A 22,350-nucleotide genomic window follows, 5' to 3' on the forward strand; every position below is an offset into this window, starting at 1 on the left:
TCTCTGCTTGTCTTTACTCAGCATATTTGCGGGATTTGATAGGGACTTTTCTCAAATGTTGCTATATTGTCCCATTGGGGTGAAAGTGAAATATTCCTGGGAAGAATGAGCAAAAGACAGCAAGACTGTATACCAAGAGAATTTACTCCCAGCTGAGTTGCCCAAAGCCTGAAAGTCATCCCAGCAAGCAAGCATCTCTTAGCAGCAGCAGCGGCGATACAGGAAGATGCTGGATGCAGGTAATGATAAAAGAATAGAATAGAATAACAGAGTTAGAAGGGACCTTGGAAGTCTTCTAGTCCAACCCCCTGCTTAGGCAGGAAACACTACACCATTTCAGACAAATGGTTATCCAACATCTTCTTAAAAACTTCCAATGTTGCAGCATTCACAACTTCTGGAGGCAAGTTGTTCTACTGATTAATTGTTCTAACTGTCAGGAAATTTCTCCTTAGTTCTAAATTGCTTCTCTCCTTGATTAGTTTCCACCCATTGCTTTCTGTCCTACCCTCAGTTGCTTTGGAGAATAGCTTGACTCCCTCTTCTTTGTGGCAACCCCTGAGATATTGGAACATTGCTATCATGTCATCCCAGTCCTTTTCATTAAACTAGACATACCCAGTTCCTGCAACTCTTCTCCATGTTTTAGCCTCCAGTCCCCTAATCATCTTTGTTGCTCTTCTCTGCACTCTAGAGTCTCAACATCTCTTACATCGTGGCGACCAAAACTGAATGCACTATTCCAAGTGTGGCCTTACCAAGGCATTATAAATTGGTACTAACACTTCACGTGTTTATGCAACCTAGAACTGTGTTGGCTTTTTTTGGCAGCTGCTGCACAGTGCTGGCTCATATTTAAATGGTTGTCCACTAGGACTCTTGGAGTGTTCTGGAGCCTATCTTCTGGAGTGTTGGCTATTCCTGCCAGCTTGGTGTCATCTGCAAATTTGATGAGTTCCCCATCTACCCCCTCGTGAGATGTTGAAGAGTACTGGGCCTAAAACTGCCTTGGGGTACCCCACTGCATACTTCACTCCATGTAAATGCAGTTCCATTGAGGACTACACAAAAACAAAGACTTCATTTCATACTGCACTACAGAAGGGAATAATAAACCAATTCTATATTTTTTTTAATTTTAAAAAACCACATAGAAAACAAAACATTTGATGATATAGTGCCCGATGATGAGCGTCTAAGGCAGGATGTCACTCAACATGCTACTGAGGAAGAGCTCGGTTGTAAATAGTAAAACCCCATCCCGAATCACCGGGAATAGACTTAGAATAAGGTGACCAGACGTCCCGCTTTTGGTGGGACAGTCCCGATTTTTAGCAATTTGTCCCGTGTCCCGTTTCAAAAAAGTCCCGATTTTTCATTCTGCCTCCTGGGTCCCGCTGCCTCTTGAGCCCCAGCTGATGGCTAGAAGAAAAAAAAAACTGTTTAAACTCTTGCCCGGGGCTTCAAAGGGCCGCCCTACAGGCAATCAGTGTAAAGAGTTCCTGAAGCAGTTTTTTTCCCCCCTAGCTAAGCTGCAGAAACGAAACCGAAACCAGGATCTTTGGTGCAACATGACAAAATGAGGCAGAGAGAGATTTATTTTTATTTTTATTTTTCCTCCCCAAAAAAGGTAGGTGAAAAACTGTAAACAATGGGAAATTTAGGAGGAGAGTTCAAGATTTTAAAACACAAAAGAAAAAAAAGCTGTATTTAACTAGGGAATTGTAATAATTGAGATACTATTAATTGTATATTGTGTTGAAAGCAGAAATGGTTAAGTTGTGGTTCAGAGGAATATATGGGGGAAATTATTTGGTTTATTATTATTGGTAAATATAATTAATTGATTTGTAAGAAATTGGATTGCATGGAAATAATTGGAATATTCATGTTCATATTGATTAATATACAAAAAAGATAGTTTTATAACTAATTGATTTATATTAAAATGTTGAATTTGTATTAAACAACTGTATTACATAATTACATAATTAAACAATGTGAAGATGGATATAAAAATAGATGACAATGGGAAGGGGTATAATATAGAATAGAAGGGAAAAATTGAATTTGATTAAGATTAGAGATGAGGATGAAGGGTAATATTGTTTTTTTTAAAAAAATATATGAATAAATATGGCAAAAAGGAAATATAGAAATTGTAAATTTAATTGAAGTGACTAAACACTGTTTAAATTTGTGAACCGGCCAAATACTCTGTTCAAAGAAAATAAATTGTATGTTTGTATGTGTGTTTCTAATTACTGCTATTTATTCATATTTGTTCTCTTTTATTCTTTAAAGTTTAACCATTCATTCTTTATCTTAATATCTTTATATTTGTTTGGGGTTGGCTTTCTTCCCTTTCATCTTTTTTATTGTACAGCAATCTTTCTCCTCAAACCTACCACCTCTCTTTTCTTTCCTTCTTACTTTCTCTTCCCCCCCTCTTCTTCTCCTCCCTACTTCCTCTTCCTTTCTCCTTCTCCTCCTCTCTTCCTCCCCCTCTTACCCTCACTCCTACTCTAATTTCCCTTCCCTTCCTTCATCCCTCTCTATTGCTGTATCCTTTTATGCATATGGACTACTCAGAGGGCTGAAAAAGTTATTTTTGACTGGTCCTCGCACTTTTGACCAGTCCTCGAACTTACGACTGTCTTCACATTTTATGTTTTTTGCCCTATCTTATCATCATGGTGAAGAGAAGCAGTTGTGAAATGAGTGACATGGTTGTTAAGGATGCTGCATGGGCATAAATGTGAGGATGGTCATAAGTGTGAGGACCAGTCAAAAGTGCGAGGACCTGTCAGAAATGACTTTTTTCAGCCCTCTGGTTAGTCCTTTTGTGCATATGGACTACTCAGAGGGCTGAAAAAGTTATTTTTGATTGGTCCTCGCACTTTTGTCCAGTCCTCAAACTTACGACTGTCCTCACATTTTACATTTTTTGCCCAGTCTTATCACCATGGTGAAGAGAAGCAGTTGTAAAATGAGTGACATGGTTATTAAGAATGCTGCACGGGCATAAATGTGAGGATGGTCATAAGTGTGAGGACCAGTCAAAAGTGTGAGGACCTGTCAGAAATGACTTTTCAGCCCTCTGAGTAGTCCCTATACACATAGCCATGGCCACCCGGTCACATGACCAGCTAGCCACGCCCACCCAGTCACATGGCCTCCAAGCCACGCCCACACAATAAGCCACGCCCACAATGGTGTCCTTACCAATGTTAAAATCTGTTCACCTTACCCTATACACATAGCGATGGCCACCCGGTCACATGACCAGCTAGCCACGCCTACCCAGTCACATGACCAGCTAGCCACGCCCACAATGTCCCTCTTTACCAATGTTAAAATCTGGTCACCTTAATTTAGAATAACTTTATTGTTGTTTTGAACCTACACTAATCATAAATTAAAATGAAACTTCATTGCATAAAGCTCTTAGCGGGTCATCACCCCCAATATACACTACATAAACATAGTTCATAATTCATAAAAAATAATCCAGCAATAATATAAAAAGAAAGAAGAGTTTAAATAACAGTAGCCTTGCAGAACTGGTCCCGGTTCATCGTATATGAAGCTTATTTGGGAGAACAGGACCGAGACCCTCTAATGCAGTGTTTCTCAACCTTGGTAGCTTGAAGATGGGTGGACTTCAACTCCCAGAATCCCGCAGCCAGCAGCGCTGGCTGGGAGATTCTGGGAGTTGAAGTCCACCCATCTTCAAGCTACCAAGGTTGAGAAACACTGCTCTAATGGATTTTAGATCTTTCAATCGGGGTGATAAAACTCAGGACAACCACTAATCGGCAACAGACAGGAAAAAAAAAACCAAGAAAAATTAGAGAATACCAACTTTGATCTTCCCCCCCCCCCACAGTCCCCCCCCCCAGGCAGCTTGGATGACATAAAATCTGAAGTGCTGCCTTTGATTCCGGAAGACGATATAACAGCAGCGTTTTTCTCTTTGCTGACGTCGCTCAGAGCGATTCCCTTCTCTTAGCTATACAGCACAATACAGTACCGGTACCTAGTTCTGCCCAAAGACTTCATTTCCCGACATCCCTTAGGTAAATAAAAAAAATACTTCCTGTCGCCGTCCCACCTCGACCGGAAGGCGTCCCCGAACAAAGCTCCGAGAGGAGAGGAGCTTCCTGTTTTGCGTCTGGCCGGGGCAAGAGCGACTATGGCATCCACCATAGGGGGTGCGGGAGCTGCATTGCCGGCGGTATCACCAGCAACGGACCCCGTTTCCTGCACGCTCGGCCGGCGTGGAGCAAAGCGAGGGCCGATCAACATCTTGGCCCAGCTTCGGCATGCACAGCTCAGCGGCCGGGGCCTGACGCGGGGCTCACAGGTATTAACAGGCTCGGCTGGACTCTCTGCGGGGTGGCTGGGCCAAAGCCGGGGTGGGGGTTTCGGGACGACAGGCTTCCCCCCCTCCCCTCGGAGGATTTGCGCTGCCCTTGGCTACGCCCTCCTTATTCGGAGGGAAATAACGAGCAGCAATAGGAGATGCTCCGGCTGGAACTCCGTCCGTTTTCAGTTGATGGGTAGGGCGATAGCTTTTGTGCGGAGGTGGGAACCTGGTCGCTTTTAGCTAAAGAAATAATAATAAATGACATAAGGACACGGTAGGTGGAATTGCGGTTGTGAGAATTGCTGGCGTCCTATTCTGTATGCAAGGGACACAATAGGTGCCTGTATGCAAACTCCCTTTCCTGTTGACGACGATGATACTTTTATCCCACTTTTCATATAACATAAAAAAATTCAAGCTGGTGAACCTACCTAATACTGGGAGATTAAAATAGGACATGTCTCCTGTTTTCCCCCACAACAATAACCCTGTGAAGTGGGTTGGGCTGTGACTAGCCCAAAGTCACCCATCCAGCTTCCTGAGCTCCCAGGAATTGCTGCTGTGACCTGCCTCTGATTTGTGTTTGATGTTTGTGTACCAGAGCAGAATGTTGGCAATGACAGATGTTCAGCAACTTATTACAAGGTGTTCGGGTCAACTGGAGTTGATGGGTGACGTCTCTTCGTTTAGTCTTGCTCTGATACATTCAGACATACCGTCAGGTTATATATATAATCCAAAACTGAGAATGATCCATAGATCATTCATATGAAACATGAGTGTTCATGTTTCATATGAAACAGTGACAGTTCATATGAAAAGATATATAATTCTGCCACTGAAATAATAGTCAAAATTCAATTTTAAAAAAATCCAAAATAATAGTGATATTCAATTAATTAAACAGAATTTGCTTTAATTGAATGTTACATTGCAATGGCGATGAACAGTAAGCTCTTTAATATTACTTTCATGTATAAATTCTTCTTATTTCTTTATTTTATCTTCCTGGTTTTTGATTACACCCAAAAGGAAATACTGAAATTTAGCAAATGGTAGTAATAATAAAAGGTTTGTTTCTTTTCATTTTTTTAATGGTATGCAGCCACTTTTGAGACGTGATTTAAATTACAGCTGCCAAAAGTTGTCATTTTAAAACAGTATGGAAAAACTGACATTATACTTCACGTTAGTTCGTCCTAGGGTATTAGTTTTCTTAAAATGGATTTTGTACCTATGGGATATGTTTCCCCACAGGTGTTCAGATTGTATTGTACTTTACCTTTTGTTAGAGAGATTGACAGTTTCTTTTGTATTTACTTTGCAGCCATAATCTTTTATAATGCATATTTAAATTATTCTTTGCAAATGGTGATAGAGCAATAAACTCTACCACTTAGTTTTTTAGATTATATAAGTGGCTGTAAATTACATTACTCCTATTTTAGATTTCCATTGCTGTGATACCTGTATGAAGCTGCTCTTGATAGCTTTGTTTAAAAGATTGGAAAAGAAAAAGTGGGGAAATGGGGGAAAATAAAGCATTAATATTATTCCACCAGAACAGAATTCTGAGTTTAAAGACATTTTCATATAGAAATTAGAAAGATTAATATTAAAGATTGAGCTATAGCAAATTGAAATAGCTGAAATAGCTGAAATCCATATATATTATGTATTGTATATTGATCAATCACACAAATATTTTCTATTTTTATTCCTCAGTGAATACTGTACTGTGTTTTTTTTTAAAAAAAGACATATTAGCCCCCTTAAATCTTAAATATATCTTCAAATTACAAGTTGAAACTTTTTAGCTGACTACGTCATTTTAACCTTACTGCACTGATATATCTGTTGCACACATAACAGTCTTTTACCAATGTATTTGATTTAGTTTTCCATGCTTTTGGCTATTGCAAGTGAGATTAAGTTTTAAATTTATGTAAGGAAGATTAAACTACTAGTATAACAAAATATTCACATAATTTTTAGCCGTGGTTCTGCTTCTTTCAGAGCCCATTCTGCATTAGAATTTTAAAGAGTGTTTTACCAACATCTGGATGGCATTAAAATTGCCACATTCCAAAGTTAATTATCAGGATTTAATTCTCCAAGAAATTGTTCTTAAATTTTTTCTGAAAAAAAATGTATTCTCAATTCATTGATAAATTATACATTATATTCTCAGTACATAAAATGCAGGCAGTTAAAGCCCCTGTGACTCCAGTGAGAGAGGAGCTATAGATATACAGTATCTCAAGCCTTCTTGACCTGAAATGGTGGAAAGGGGCAACTTTGTAAGACTTTTTATTCTGTCCTTGGTTTAAAAACTATCAGTGAAATGGATCAAACATTCTTTCCACTTCTTTGATTTCCTTTGTAGGTATTATTTCTGGTAGCTGTCTGTCCACCTGAGCAAAGTGCTTTTCTAGCTTAGACTGACAGACAGTCAGCAAAAAATAATTCTAACTCCCTATAGTCATCAACATTGTGTTGGGTGTGTTAGGTTATATTATGAATAAATAAAAATTAAGAATTTTATTTTTTGGTTCCTTATTGTCTTTCCATTTCCATCTTGCTTTATGATAGATTAGTTTAATATTAATAACATTAGTAATATATCTTCCTTTTGAAGATATTTTATTTTAGGAGTTGCATTTGTTGCATTAGATATCTATCTTTTTAATTTGTTGTTAGTATTTCGCATTGCCTGGAAATCATCTTTATATGTCTTTATATTTCCAACAATTCTCATCTCTAAAATACTAAGACACAAGGTCTCTTCTGTCTTATTTCTATTCTATTCTATTAATTAGACTTCTATACCGCCCTTCTCCTGAAGGACTCAGGGCGGTGTACAGCCATATTAAAACACATAGATTTACAAAATTTAAAACCAATTAAAATCAGATATATAAAATTTGGCTCAAAAATTAAGACAGACATACATCCCTTATAAAATCCGTATTAGGCCAATCCGGCTTGCTGGAACAGAAGAGTCTTCAGGGCGCGGTGAAAGGTACCCAGGTTGGGACTAAGATGAAGCTCTAAGGGGAGCTCATTCCAGAGGGCTGGTGCTCCCGCAGAAAAGGCTCTCCCCCTGGGTGTCGCCAGTCGATATTGTTTGGCCGACGGCACCCTGAGGAGCCCCTCTCTGTGGGAGCATATTGGGTAGTGGGAGGCTGTTGGTGGCAGAAGGCGGTCTCGTATATACCCCGGTCTTAAGCCATGGAGCGCTTTAAAGGTGGTCACCAATACCTTGAATCGCACTTGGAAGACCACCGGGAGCCAGTGCAGCTCGTGCAGGAGGGGTGTTACATGGGAGCGCCGAGTCGCCCCCATAACCACCCGCACGGCCGCATTCTGGACCAGCTGGAACCTCCGAGTGCTCTTCAAGGGGAGCCCCATGTAGAGAGCGTTGCAGTAGTCCAGACAGGACGGGACGAGGGCGTGAGTGACTGTGCGCAGGGCATCCCAGTCCAGAAAGGGACGCAACTGGTGTATCAGGCGAACCTGATAAAAAGCTCCCCTGGCCACGGCCTTTTCTAAAAAGGAAATAATTTATAAAATATTAAATCAGAAAGCAAGTAAGAATTGATGTTGCTTAATTTTTAGTACTGCATTGTTGTATATTTACAAAAATACATGAAGGAAAAGTGGATGGTGGAAAGGAAGAAAAGTTAGGGAAAGTTATAGTTGGATGAGATTGAAATATTGGTTTTGTAGTTTTAAGTGTATATTGCTTTAGATGGGTGTATTGTTTTGAAAAACATAGGATTCTGTTCCTGTTTATTATAATTGTGTTTATATCCTACTGCTGTCTAAATTGACTTTCAGTAATTTGTCATTAACATTCATGTATTAGTGGTTTAGTGCAATTCTATTAATACTATATTTTAATATGTACAGCTAAACTCCTTTTAATATTTCTAATATTTAATATTTCCTTCAGCCAGGTACTTCAACATGTCACAGTGTTACAGAACAAAAATATTCCAATCCTCTTATATAATATCACTTCTAGTAAAGTGTAGATTGTGAATTTTATAGAGATACTTGCCCGTGAGGAATGTACAATAGATAACAAATATTTGACAATACAAGCAACAGAAAAGGCAATACTTACCGTATATCACTGCTTAAAACATGACATTCTGTACCTGAAATCATGTTTAAACAGTATCTCACACTTCCACTGCAGTTGCTTTTTATAGCAAACTTACGTTTGCAGTGAGAACTATTTATATTTAATTATGATATTTATTGGGGTTTAGCATAGATGAAACATCATAATGTCTTAAGATCTGTCTGCTACTATTTATATCAACACATAACATGTAAATCATTTGTCACATTACATGTACATAGTAGCTGGCATTAAACATCAGTTTTTGCGAGAAAAAAAAGGGCAATGGTATTTATTTATTTTACAAATTTCTTGAATCATGCTGTCAACAAAACCCTGGGCAATGTACAATGTAATGAATGCTTAGAAAAAAACGATCTTTCCAACACCCTTCCCCAAATCAAAGCATAAGAAGCAATGGTTGCTCACTCATTATTGGATTCAATAATTGGAGTCAATGGATTCATTATTGGATTCAGTGGCTTCTTTTAAAAAGAGTTCAGTGCCTTCCTGAATGCTAAGAAGGGACCAAATGCATCTTTAAGGCAGTTTATTTCATGACATCAGGGCAACCATCAAGAAAGCCTATTTTCTGATCTATATCTCTCTCACTTCTCCTTGGGATAGCATCACAAGCAGAGACTCCCTAGAGCAGGGGTCAGCAACCTGCGGCTCTGGAGCCGCATGTGGCTCTTTCACCCCTCTGCTGCAGCTCCCTGTCACTCAAAATATGTGTCACAACCACCAATGTGTGACACCCGCCGGCACATGATTTTATTGAGTTTTTCAACCCCCGGTAGGCCAACCATGGGTAAACCCAAGAAAAGTTTCAGAAGAAAACAATGTTTAATTCAACTACATATGCTAGTTTTGTGGCCGCTCAAGAAATAGTCAGGCACGGGAAGGGTTTTGTGGTTCCCGGTGTTTTCTTTTCTGTGGGAAACAGGTCCAAATGGCTCTTTGAGTGTTTAAGGTTTCAGACCCCTGCCCTAGAGGCTATCACAGAATGGGCAGAAATATTTTGGAGGAAGAACCCCGAGATAGCTGAAGCCTCGTAAAATTAAGAGCAAAGTAATCTAATATCAGCAGTGAATTTACAGTGTACTTTAAATCTGTTTAATTGATACTACATTACTAGATTTATAATTTTCAGCATTTCAGTAAAAGTATTTGTCATTTTAAACTTCCCTGAATAAATATCAATAGCTTTCTTCTGTAAATGATTCCCATCTGCTTGGTACTGAAGGCAGTTGTAATTAAGGTCACACGGTATAGTTTATCTCAGCATACAGAACCTCTTTGTATTTGAAATAGCACTTGAATAACAACTGTATTTTCAAATCTTGCATGTTATAGAAAACTTTACATTTATGTGGAAGCACTGTTGGCATAAGAGAATAAATATGTATAGTGATATTACTTTGAAGGGAATAAACTTGAAATATTACCTAGAATACTTTTTATTCCAGTAGTGAATGCAGAATATTTGGCAGTAGGATTGCTTGCTGCATCTAAGTGCCACAGATTCTCTGATGGCTCTCACTTTGCAAATGATGGTATTAAAAAGACGCATAATTGCATATGTCTAAGTTTAGTCAACATATAGATGCTGTTTTGTGGAAAGTTTTATTTGAATCCTATTTTGATTGCTTAAGCAATTGAGTTCAAATTGGATGAAATTAAAGTAAGGATATCCATTTTTTTCAAGCCACATTGAGTAAATATCCTGAACACCAACAAAACTTAACAACTATATACATTCTGGCTGTTTACAAAATGTTTAAAGCACTTTTCTTTTCTATGTATGTGTGTGTATGTATGTATGTATGTATGTATGTATGTATGTATGTATTTATTTATTTATTTATTTATTTATTTATTTATTTATTTATTTATTTAGTATAACTGCCCATGTCACATATATGACTGTAGGCTTGTGTATTAAATCTGTTTATGTATTGCATTTAAAAAAACACTTGATTTTGCTCTGATATGATGCAATCTGAATATAGGACATCCGTATCTTTCTTGTCAGGGTCAGATTACTCTCTAATTGGCCTTGAGTTGATCAGTGCTACCAACTCTGCAGGGAGGAGGATCATCTTTTAATACCAGCAATCATAATTATTTTCTTGAGCCACCTACAAGAGCTGGAAATTGCAGTTGTTCTCCTCCTCTGTGATAGGGCAGTTCCTTTCAATAGAAAAGGAAAAAAATGAGTCTTAAGCCTATAGATCAGAGGTCTTCAAACTTGGCAGCTTTAAGACTTAAGGCACTCGAAATTGGTATTAATTGCAGCAGAATATAAGTACAATAAACAAATAAATACTTTTCCCTACCCAAACATAGTCCCTGCCAATCTCATATTACCTTTTTCATATATGCTCTTGGCATTTCCTTCCTGTTCACCAGATGGATGAAGTGCCTTTAAAAAAATAAATGAAACTTGTGTGCAATGGATATTGTGGAATTTTCTTTGCCCCAAGAAAATCAAGTACAGTTTGCAAAAGCCAGTGGACTTTATGTTGCCAGGCTAGGGATAAAGCTCCATTGTTGGGGACTTACACTAGTTTTTAAAGTGAAGGATTGCATATTGTTACAAAGTATTGCATAGAGATATTTTGTATCAGGAGGGACCATGATTTTGAGATAATGTAATCAAAGTTCTAACTGCTTTTCTGAGGAGGGGAGGAAAGTTTGTAAAGAAACATTTATTTACTATATTTTTAAATTGTGTTTTGTCGATAAGTATTGTGTCCAAACGCAAGAAAGAGATTCTGTCATTAGGCCAGCAAATTACAAAGAAAGAACATGCAAAGAAAGGGAGTTCAAAGACAGATGAAAATATGAGTTCTTCCAAAATATCCCCCCAAAAAGTTCATAATGTTAAATGGGCATTTATGTTCTGTTTGTGCAAGACTGAAGTTTCCATTTATTTATTTTTATAAAACTTTAATAATAAAACTTCAGAAAATGAATCCTTGCATTAAATAGCAATCAATGGCTCACACCCTTTAAAGGGGGAAGAAATGTTATTCTTGTTTCACTGCCACAGATGAATGGGGCTGAGTGTCCTTTGTGAAGAAAAATCCCTGCAGTTATTCCTTCTCTGGGTAAATAGAAAATAAACTTAAGAAGCAAGGTGGATTTGATTTAAATCGAGTCGATTTAAATCATGATTTAAATCACTAGTAAAAAGACTTGATTTAAATCAACTCGATTTAAATCATAATTTTTAAAGAGCAACTGTCATCTCTGCTACTCCTTTGACCCGCTGTTGACTCACCGATAGTCCCAGTGTTGCAGAATATACAGCCTTGTGCTACATAACTAAGCTCCATTTCATGCTGAATAAACTAAATTATTTATGTATCTTAAATAGAAATCTATCTTACGATAGATTTTTACCCCAAAAGTTTTTTATTAAAATAAATTCAATAAAAATAAAAAAAAATCTGATTTAAATCAAAAAATCCGATTTAAATCAAAAAAATCCGATTTTTTTATTTTTTTAAATTGATTTTTATCCACCCTGTTAAGAAGTATACTGTGCTTCTGAGCAGAAACTGCTGAGACACATTGAAATGAACAATATCATTAAAAATAGCAAATATAGGCTTTCAAATATGAGACTGATATGATTGAAACAATCCTGAAGCTCAGAAAGGCTTCTGAAATAATGGTTGACTTTAAAATCTAAATATTACCCCTCTATCCTAAGGGGGGAAATGGCACATGCATATTTAAGGTATAAGTAGCAGGTGTATGGAAGAGTTCTGTTTGAAGTGGAGTCTGTGAGAATGATAAATGCATTATGCATCTTGCAAATATGAAATTTGCTGTTTTATTATAGTGAACTACAAAAATATTTTCCAGTACTTTCTCTTACCTTGTTTGTTATATTTATTTAGTCTTAGTTACATTTTTTACTTTGTTTTTTTTTAACAAAGAAAGAATGGATTTTATAGGGGTTTAGTAATTAATGCGATAAACCAACATTTAAAAAATGGCTGATGTGGTCACATTATGATAGGACAAGAAATGATAATTTCCTAATTTAATTCAGCAAAAATTAAGGGAAGGATTACGTTGTCTTCCTTTCTTTGCCAGCTCCCTACTCTTCCCTAAACACCAAATTGTAATATTGTCTTCTATAAGCTACAGTTACTTTAATAAAAAAAAGTGTGGTGAGAGGGAAATTACTGATGATTGATAGATACATAAATAGAATCCAATAAAAAGTATAAGAATCCTCTGCTACTGACATTGATTTTGCTGTTTAAAATGTTTTCATTAGTTGTGTACATTTCTTGATTTTAAATTGTGAAAAAGCAAAATAATTCTTCAAATTATCATTAATGAAAATTCTAATTCTATAGCTCACGGGTGTCAAAACTCGATCGTATCATGTGACGCCACATGACATATAGCGATGTGTTTTGCCTTTGTGGAGCCGGGGTGGGTGTGGCCTGTACAAGGTGCATCCAGCCCCGTGGGCCACCAGTTTGATACCCCTGCTCTAGCTAATATTCCCATTGTCTGTTCAGTGTAGAGTGGTTGTCTTAACAAAAGGATTTTTATAACCATACATCTGAATTTATTTCCAAGAAAAAGAAAAAAAAATCAATAATATTTGGAATTGTGATGAATTGATGATACGTGAAACAAAGATCCATATGCCAAAGAACTGAAAGAACGCTCTTATGTGGCAATAATCTTCAATGCGATATTTTGTCTTTCAAAGTTAGAACTAATTTGTAAACTCCTGTGTTTCTGATAGCATAAATAGAAAGTTAAATATATGTGTGGCACCCAAATTCTAATGATGCCAGAAATTGGATTAATTTCTGGTGCAGTGGAAAACTGGAGAAGTGATCAATTTAAATAATCTGGAAGCATAGTAATAAGTATTCTTTAATGATAAAATAGTTGGAATCTGAAACTCTGTCTTGCAGATCACAGGAGCTTTGTTAAAAGAAAGAGACAAACAAGCAAAGTGGAATGGAATTCCTTTGCTCTTACAAAAGCTCTATGAGACGAGCCATGCTAATAGTGATTTTTCTCAAAGTCAGAGCATCTTAAAGGTAAGTTTATTGCTCATTTTCAATTAAACATCACTGTGTTAAATCTGTTCTTAATCACAATCATCAACAGTATTAGTAACTTATTGTGTAATTCATTGTACTACAAAATTGCAATTTTGTATAATATATATTTAGAATACGTGGATTAAATATCAAAAGTTACTGTGTAATTTGTAATGTTTAATTTGTAGCATATTCTGTATGCATGATGTCAGCATGATGTCCCAACTCACACTGCTCTGTTCATACTACGTTATTTTATTTAGTTGTATTTCATGAACTAAACATTCCCCATTGTTATTTAGCCTTTCTTCATGGAGAAAATGTTTCAAACTATTGATAGTAGAGATGATGCTGACTAGTCCAGGCTATCACTGCTATACAAGCAATTTAAAATTTCTGTTTATTAGCATATCTAGAATGATTTTGTTATCATGCCCCTTTATATGTATATAGGGTATATCTATATATGAAACATAATTTAATAAGTCTCATTCTACAATATTAAAACTAAATCATGTCCATTTTCTTCAAAACATAATTATGTACAGTTGTAGCATTTCAATTCCAGCAATTTCCAAGCATCAGTCCTTGTTTAACAAGATACTAGAATATTTCGTCTGTCACTTTCTGTGCCTTTTTCAGCTCTGTTGTAGCCTTTTAATATATTTTTTCTAACAATCTTGAAAAAATTCAGTATTGCACTGTTTATCATAACCCCAAGGTCTATTTCTTGGTCACTCATTACTAGCTTAGATTCTGGAGGGGAGGGGTCTTTGCTTAATGTGAAACCATTTCATTTGCTTTTATTGAACTGCATTTTTCATATGAATACTCATTATTTTGGGACATGCCATCCAAATTTTGTAGACCAGTTAAAAATAATCAGTTTAAAGTATTGGCCTTTTGAAATTTAATATACTAATGTACCATAACTACAATATGTTTTTGTTTCTGCCAGGAAATTTCTCCCCTCCTTTCTATGGAAGCCATGGCATTTGTCACAGAAGAAAGAAAATCTGCACAAGAAACTACTTTTCCAAATACATATACATTTGACCTATTTGGAGGTGTTGATGTAAGTGATACTCTGAGTCAGTTTTGCCTTCAGTACAGAAACAGGTTCTCAAGTGCTGTGACATTCTAATCCATGGTAGTGAAAGGAAATATTAATGTTTGTCCAAGGCAGGAAGTGAAGACTCATCACTGAAAAATAGTAATTTGGAGAACACAATCTATCATCTTTTAGTTTAGAAGAGGAAAGATTAAAAAGAGACATAGTTGCATATAACATATCAAATAAGAGTAGAAGGCCATGGGATAGTAAAGATGAACGTTTTGCAATTTCACTATGCTCTGTCATCTTTTGAACTATAAGGAAGGATTTTGGTCTTCTGAAATCTCTCTTGGAAAGAAGAACATATGTTTAAAAGCCAGTGAGATCATATAGTGTAAAATCTGAGAAGAGTGAAAACCATTAATAGAAATATACAAGGATATTTAAAGTTGTGCAATATACTTGTAATTTATGCTATCTAATGCAGTTTGAAGATTATTCTCCAAGTACTTTGTCCTATCCTAACAAATACAAAAAAAAGTAGCATAGTACTATTAGCAAAGAGTCTCTGATATAGTCATTCAAGTAACTGGAGTTCTTGAACATGCCTTAAAATGTCTTTTTACATCTTATCCATGTGGCCAACCATCTGGTATCACCCAATCTCATTGCCTCTAATTCAAGCCAATAACGTTTGTTCAAACAGGAGTTCATTAATTTCTAATGTGGTTTGCCAACCAGCCATCTGGGCTTGGTTAGTTTCTGGGGAAACCTTTTTTCAATGCTAGCAAAGTTAATGGGTGACCCAACTCAGAAACTGAAATTGTGGAAAAGTTACAGCGTAGATGTAGAATATCTGGAAGTTTATGCAGTTTGTCTCTAGTCAATAGGATGCAACTGATTGGCTGTGAGATGTATCATTTTTATTATATCTATTATAATCATATGTTCAATCTTAAATATAACTTCATGTTAATAGAAGATGACAGTGATTTATGATTATATTAGCTTTGGACTCAATTAAAAATCATCCATTTATTTAGTACAAGGTCAAGGCTAGGGGAACAGCATATTTTATCTCATTAAATATAAATTTACAAGGATGTTTTTAATTGGTTTGAACTAAAGAAGTAAAGCTGAATTTAAAGTTGATAGGGAAAAGACGATAATTCCTGAAAAATGAAGGAATGTGCTTTATAAAGGTGGAAGTATCTATCTTTCTCTCAATAGCTTTGATATAACAAGCAAAAAAATCTGCTTCTCACAAGCCCAGGCTCTTGTAGTCTTGTCTTACCCTAAAAACTGATAATAAAAACAAATTCCATATAATGCTTAATTTGGGGGCAATGAGATTTTCCCCCCAGCTAACTAGCACAACATATTTAGGATTTATATATTCAGCAATTATTTTGTATTACGTGCAGTTTAAAAGTATTTAAAATAGGGCAGTATTTCTTGTTAAATGTACATGTGATCCTAATGGATCACATTAAGAAGCCAAGGCTAACCAGTGCCACATGATTTAAAATTAGCTTCCCTGTGTTAGCTGGTTTGGAAGCCAACAATTATAATTCTAAATTGGGATATGAAAAGGTTACTAGGTTATTTACCTCTTCTGACAGAGGAAAGGATAGAGCAGCGTAAACTATCCATATTTCTCTGATTATAATGTCAAGTGGTTGTCAAAATATTCTTTTTTACCCCACACAAAATTACAATACAATTTACTGAAATGGATAAAGATTATTGACTAGACCTTGAAGTTGGTTTGTTTTTCTAGTTTAATGAACCTTAAACCTACCTGATCCAGGCATAATAGGAAACAGTAGTTACTTCACAACAGCTTCTGTCGTCTTCTTATAACTTCTGTATTAGAAGAGAGAGCACAAAGCCAAAAGCTTGTGTATTTAAGTATGAACCCAAACATTGGACAAATATTCTATTAAAACATTTTAATGAATTTTATGAAGAGATTATTGTAAAGTTTGGGCATTGGATCTTTTATAAAGTAAGGTAAAGTCTTGTTCAAATCAAACTGATGATTTTACAGATATATAACTAGTTTTCTAGTAGTTGGAAAAATACTAGTAAAAGAAGTGGTTTGATATTGATTTGGGGGATGTTTTCAGTTTCCCACACTAATTATAACCCCAGGATCTGCTCATGGCCTCCTATCCAAATATTAACCAAGTTTGGCCTTGCCTTTCTTATTTGGAAGGGATAAACCAGGTGCCTACCACGTAGCTGAATGGAAGTTTTGTGTGTGCAACAAAAAAGAAGAGTTTGCTTAAAATCAATTGCATTCGCTATTCAAATAATTGTTATACTATTTTGTTAAAGTAAATAAAGTAATTATCTAATTCACAGCTTCTGGTAGAAATACTTATGAGGCCAACATTTATTACACAGAAGAAGAAACAAAAGAGTAAGTAAACGTCTTGTCTCTGTCATAAATTCTTTTTTATTTAGTGTCAGTCACAAGTGCAGGTTTGTTACCAGTTGTTTGCCAATACTGTACATTTTCTGAATTTCTAAAATTTACAGCTTTTAAACTGATAGATCTTAAATATTTTGAGTCATATGTTAAAAGATTAAATGAGGTCAGTATTTTAATACCAATAATTTGGTATTTGTCATTATTTCCAAAAGTTTGCAAGATAAATTATAGTTTAGTCACTGTGGAACATTTACACAAATAATTTAAAACATGACTTATATTTGTTATGTGAATTTAAATTAGTACCTCTAATTGTTGTCTGTTTACATTGAGCTTTCATTAAATTTGTTTTTACTTTTATTCTATTTTACTTTTATTCTATTCTACCCATTAAGAATTAATTATTATTTTTTTTAAATTACAAATATATGTGTATCCCATCATTATAAGCATGGATAAAGCAATATAGCTGTTGTTTTTTTAAAGGGATTCTAGTATCTAAAATATATAAAAATAGACACCATAATAATAATCATAATAATAATTACCATTGAGATGGGTGACTGATGGTAGCTTGTTAGCTATTTATTTATAATCCTCCCCAAGTATACCATTAACCCTAAGTTTATTGGATTTTAACAGCTGAAATACCTGTTTTTGTTAGTATTTTTTGTATTTATGATATTATGTAACATATATTGAAATATAGACAGAATGAGTGATCTTAAAATACTGTATTTCAAAAAAAAAACCCACTAATAAGAATATTATGTTTTACAGTAAGTGATGACCTTATCAAGGACTGTTTAAGCATATTGTACAATTCCTGCATATGTGTAAGTCATATTCTGTATACTAAATTTTTTTGTTTGATTATACCTAAAAATCTTACTTAATTTAAAAAAATAACATAGGATTTCACATAATACAGTAGACATAAACACATTGGCAACTGCATTTTATCTCGATATTGTCTTTTAAAGAGGATTTGTTGATATATGATTAATCATAGGACTATTTAAGAGTTTAGTAATGTGGAATTCTTTGCTATTTTGTATATTTTTAATTCCAGATTGAAAGTTATTTTCCATCAAATAAGCTTAGAAAATGTGTTACTGTGATTATTTTGGAATTGCTTTTGATACTTTCCTACTGTGTTCCCAAACTATGGAATCTACTCCATCAATAATAATAGCACTTAGACTTATATACCACTTCAGAGTGTTTTATAGCCCTCTCTAAGCAGTGTACTTTTAGGAAAGGAATCAAGATCTTCCTCTTTAATCAGTATTTGCAGTTGAAGCTAGTCTTTTAGGTATTTGTTTTATGTTTATGTTGCTGCGTTAAATGCCCCACATACAGAAATATGGGATAGTAGATAAAATAATAAGAATAACAAAATCTATAACAATAACAATAGTTAATTAGCTAACTATTCCTAATATAAACATTATCGGCATTATCAGCAAAAAATTTGTTTATATTATTTTATGTGTGTATATTTTTAGCAGAATGATAGTATTGTCATTCTGCTAAAAATATACACACATAAAATAATATAGGCCTCAGAGATTTAAGGAATCCTCCAAAACAGATATGAGACAGATATTTAGTTTTATAACATCAATCTTTCTGAAAAGCACTTTAATCAGTTTCAACCTAGTGCTGAAGAGTTTAAATAATTAAATATAGAGCATAAATCTATCAATGATTCCCTTATTCCATTCAGTCATCCAGAACAGTTTAATTAGAATCCAGAAACATACATTCATTATTTGTTTTTATTATAGATTTCTTTTCCTCCTTAATACACTGGTAAGAATTATCAATTGAGGAATACCATTGTGGATATTTTATTCAGAGATATTGCCAATAAATAAATAATAAATTATCCCAATAAATAATTGGGATAAATGCTTTCTTATTTTTGTAGACTGAAGGAGTCACTAAACGATTGGCAGAAAGAAATGATTTTGTGCTGTTCTTGTTTACTCTGATGACAAATAAAAAGACATTCCTGCAAACAGCCACCCTTATTGAAGACATTCTTGGAGTTAAAAAGGTTTGTCAATAATCCTTGGAAACTATCAATGATTTATATAGGCACAGGAGCATTAATTTTGGAAAGTTTTTGAATCCTTCACCCATGTACTAATTCATTAGTTAGCTGAGAAAATCATCCTTCTTGGCAACTACATTCAAAATTTACGCAGTTTTCTGATGGCCTTCAAAGCATCATATAGAATGCTTGGCAACAGTCCAAGCAAATTATGCTAGGGATACAGGTGATCCTTGAGTTATGACCATTCATTCAGCATCTCTTTGAAGTTGCAACAGCACTGAACAAAGGGACTTATGACCAACCCTCAGAGTTCCATCCATTTAAGCACCGCACAGTCATGTGAACAAAATTTGGATGCTTGGCAACCAATTTGCACTTACAACTGTTTGCAACATCCCCCAGTCATGTGGTTACTGACCTTGTCTGCCAGCTTTGCCTAAACAAAATCAATGAGTACACTAGCAGGGAAGATCGCAAGTCACTTGGTTAAGTGTCATCTCCCCCAGCATTTGTTTGTTGCCTGCAGCTCACCCACCCATCGCTTACTTGGGCCTTCCTGCTCTTGCACACAAACATACACCTCTCAGCTTCTCTGAGCTCATGCCAAATTCCAGCACTACCCCAACTCGCTGGAGACCTGTCCCAGGCTTCCCAGGCCTCTTGCACTTCCCTGCGGCACCCTCATGCTCCTTACCTGGGACTCCCTCTGCTTTCCGCTTAAGAACTGCATGTCTTGGGGTTAAAATGACAACCAGGACTGCCCGGATCACCATGGTTAAATGATGCGGTCATGTGATATTGCACTTCACAACCACATCACTTGATGATGGCAGCCAATTGCTTTCATAACTCAAAGACTACCTGTATGGGTCCTCACACTCCAGATGGGGTTGCAGTTGGCATACTAGGTGAAGCTGGTTAAAGGACCTTCTGGCTATAGCCTTTAGTTTCCTTTCCATTAGTAGCTGTCATTTCAGGAGGATCTCCAAATCACAGATTTGCTTCCTCAGGAGCAATGCTATCTCCTTGAGAGACACCATTGCGATGGTGGATGGTAGTCTGTGACGGACAAAAGTGGCTGTCTCAGGGGACAGCTACCCAGTTTTCTTTCTTCCAGACGCTGTAAGAGCCTCTGGGTACTAAAACAAGATTTCGGTAGCACCTCCAGCTGGGCCTGGGCTGACAATTGAATAGTGATAGGAATCGCATTTAGGCTTATATACCACCCCATAGCGCTTTACAGCACTCTCTGGGCAGTTTACAATGTAAAGCATTATTTTGCATATTGCCCCCAACAATCTGGGTCCTTATTTTACCGATCTTGGAAGGATGGAAGGCTGAGTCAAGGCAAGGTTGAGCCCCATCAGGATCGAATTCCAGGCTGTGAGCAGAATTTGCCTGCAACCCTGCATTTTAACCACTGCACCAGCAGGGTATGTATCATTGGTATATCAAGGATGCCTCATCCAAAATTACTTATATGACTTCTCCCAGCGGACATTCATGCAGACATTAAATAGGAGAGGAAATAAGACTGAACTGTGCCACATCTACACAGGATGAGAGTCTTCCCTGCAATCACTGAGTTGCCATGGGCATCTCTTTTGCTTGGTAACGCATAGACTCTACTCATGCTGTGACAGATGTGGTAAAAGGGGATGGACAGTGCCAAATTTTCAAAGTTTATAATAGCATGCTTTGAACTTTGCACACCTGATATCTTTTTAAGGAATTTTGTAGAGTTTCTAATATGCTTCACCTAAAACTAAAATAAAGTCCATGTACTGAAAGCAATTTGTTTATATGTTGTTAAATTATTCAGAATGGTTAAATAACAGAATGTAAGAAATGTTAGCAATTAAATTGTGAATTGCCTCCTTTTAGGAAATGATCCAGTTAGAGGATATTCCAAATCTCGCCAATCTGGTCTCCAGTTTTGACCAACAGCAGCTAGCAAACTTCTGCAGGATCCTTGCTGTTACAATTTCAGAGCTTGACACTGGCAGTGATGATAAACACACACTACTTGCTAAAAATGCTCAACAGAAAAAAAACTTGGGTCCTTCTCGAGCAGAAATAAATCAAGGTAAAATGTTTCCTTTCATTGTTAAATATTCCAAACAAGAATACTCAGGAAAATAGAAAAGTTGGAAAGAATGATGTGCTTTTTTTCAAATTTGTAAGTGTGCATATTGTAGAGATAAGTAATCTATAAGGGGTCAGCAGGCACAACTCAACCATCTGAACTCTTGGAGAATTGTAGGAGGTCATGTGATGACTCAGTTAAAGGGTGGGACTGCTTTTTATTTTTAAGAATGGTAGTGGGAGGGAGAAGCTTCTGGAAGACAGCTATTTCCATTTCTGTCTTAATTCTATACTTTCATTCCCTCAGCTCAAAATAGTGCTGTAGAAATTCAGTGGCAGTATCATCAGATTTTGCTGGTGCTATTTTGGGGAGGGCCACAAATGGATGTAGAATATTTTGCCAATTAGGTGCTTCCTGCTATCTAACATTGTTACTAAATAGAAAATTGAAAAAATAAAGTAAATGATTTTTCTACCAAATTTCATTAATATGATATCAGAGTGCTAGGGGTCCACAAATGTGGTTGGGGGGTATATCAGGAGCATTTGGGGGAGGGGGAAGGGGGATGAAAATTATCTCTCCAGGGAAATTTAACAGCATAACTTCTCATTTAATTCAATCTAAAGTTTTCATTTTTTTGCTTGCTTGCTAAAATAAATGTCCTAACTACTCAAATTCTGTAATGTTCTTTTATTTAAGATGGGAATATTAATATAAGTTAGCTAAAATAATTCATACGTTTTTCTGCAATTTAATATATGGTTCTCTTTGCCCTTTGCCCTAGCTACCCTTCTCAATATACCAGGTTTCATTGAACGACTGTGTAAACTAGCAACCCGAAAAGTATCAGAAACAACGGGAACTTCCAGTTTTCTTCAAGAGCTGGAGGAGTGGTACACCTGGCTAGACAATGCACTAGTTCTTGATGCACTAATGCGTGTGGCAGATGAAGAAACAGAGCAAAGCAGCACAGGTATTCAGCACACGCTAAAAGAGCCAGTTCTTAACATGCAGTTCTTTTGAAGGGTCTACCCCGAAATTAGTAGCTCTAAGCCACCACATTTAAACATCTTAACTGACAGTGTTCTAATCTTATGGTGAGATGGAATAGTTTGTAATAGCTTTT

At 36.1% G+C, this 22,350-nt stretch overlaps 1 protein-coding gene across 2 annotated transcripts in view; it reads left to right on the forward strand.

Moving 5' to 3' along the window:
- Window positions 1-4,107: 4,107 nt before the first annotated feature.
- The window catches only part of TRPC4AP (transient receptor potential cation channel subfamily C member 4 associated protein), a 32,352-nt gene continuing 14,109 nt past the window's right edge, over window positions 4,108-22,350 (forward strand). For both annotated transcript variants that reach the window (XR_015733006.1, XM_034414066.3), the window contains exons 1-8: window positions 4,108-4,366; window positions 13,454-13,582; window positions 14,544-14,660; window positions 17,007-17,064; window positions 17,857-17,912; window positions 19,010-19,138; window positions 21,023-21,224; window positions 22,009-22,197. Coding sequence is in view for 1 of the 2 variants with exons in the window: in XM_034414066.3 (XP_034269957.1) it covers window positions 4,196-4,366; window positions 13,454-13,582; window positions 14,544-14,660; window positions 17,007-17,064; window positions 17,857-17,912; window positions 19,010-19,138; window positions 21,023-21,224; window positions 22,009-22,197 (1,051 nt within the window). In the remaining variant the exon portion in view is untranslated. The remainder of the gene's footprint in view (window positions 4,367-13,453; window positions 13,583-14,543; window positions 14,661-17,006; window positions 17,065-17,856; window positions 17,913-19,009; window positions 19,139-21,022; window positions 21,225-22,008; window positions 22,198-22,350) is intronic.

Source organism: Pantherophis guttatus, chromosome 3 (genome assembly GCF_059756535.1).
Source record: "Pantherophis guttatus breed Tessera chromosome 3, ASM5975653v1, whole genome shotgun sequence".
Lineage (NCBI taxonomy): Eukaryota > Metazoa > Chordata > Lepidosauria > Squamata > Colubridae > Pantherophis > Pantherophis guttatus.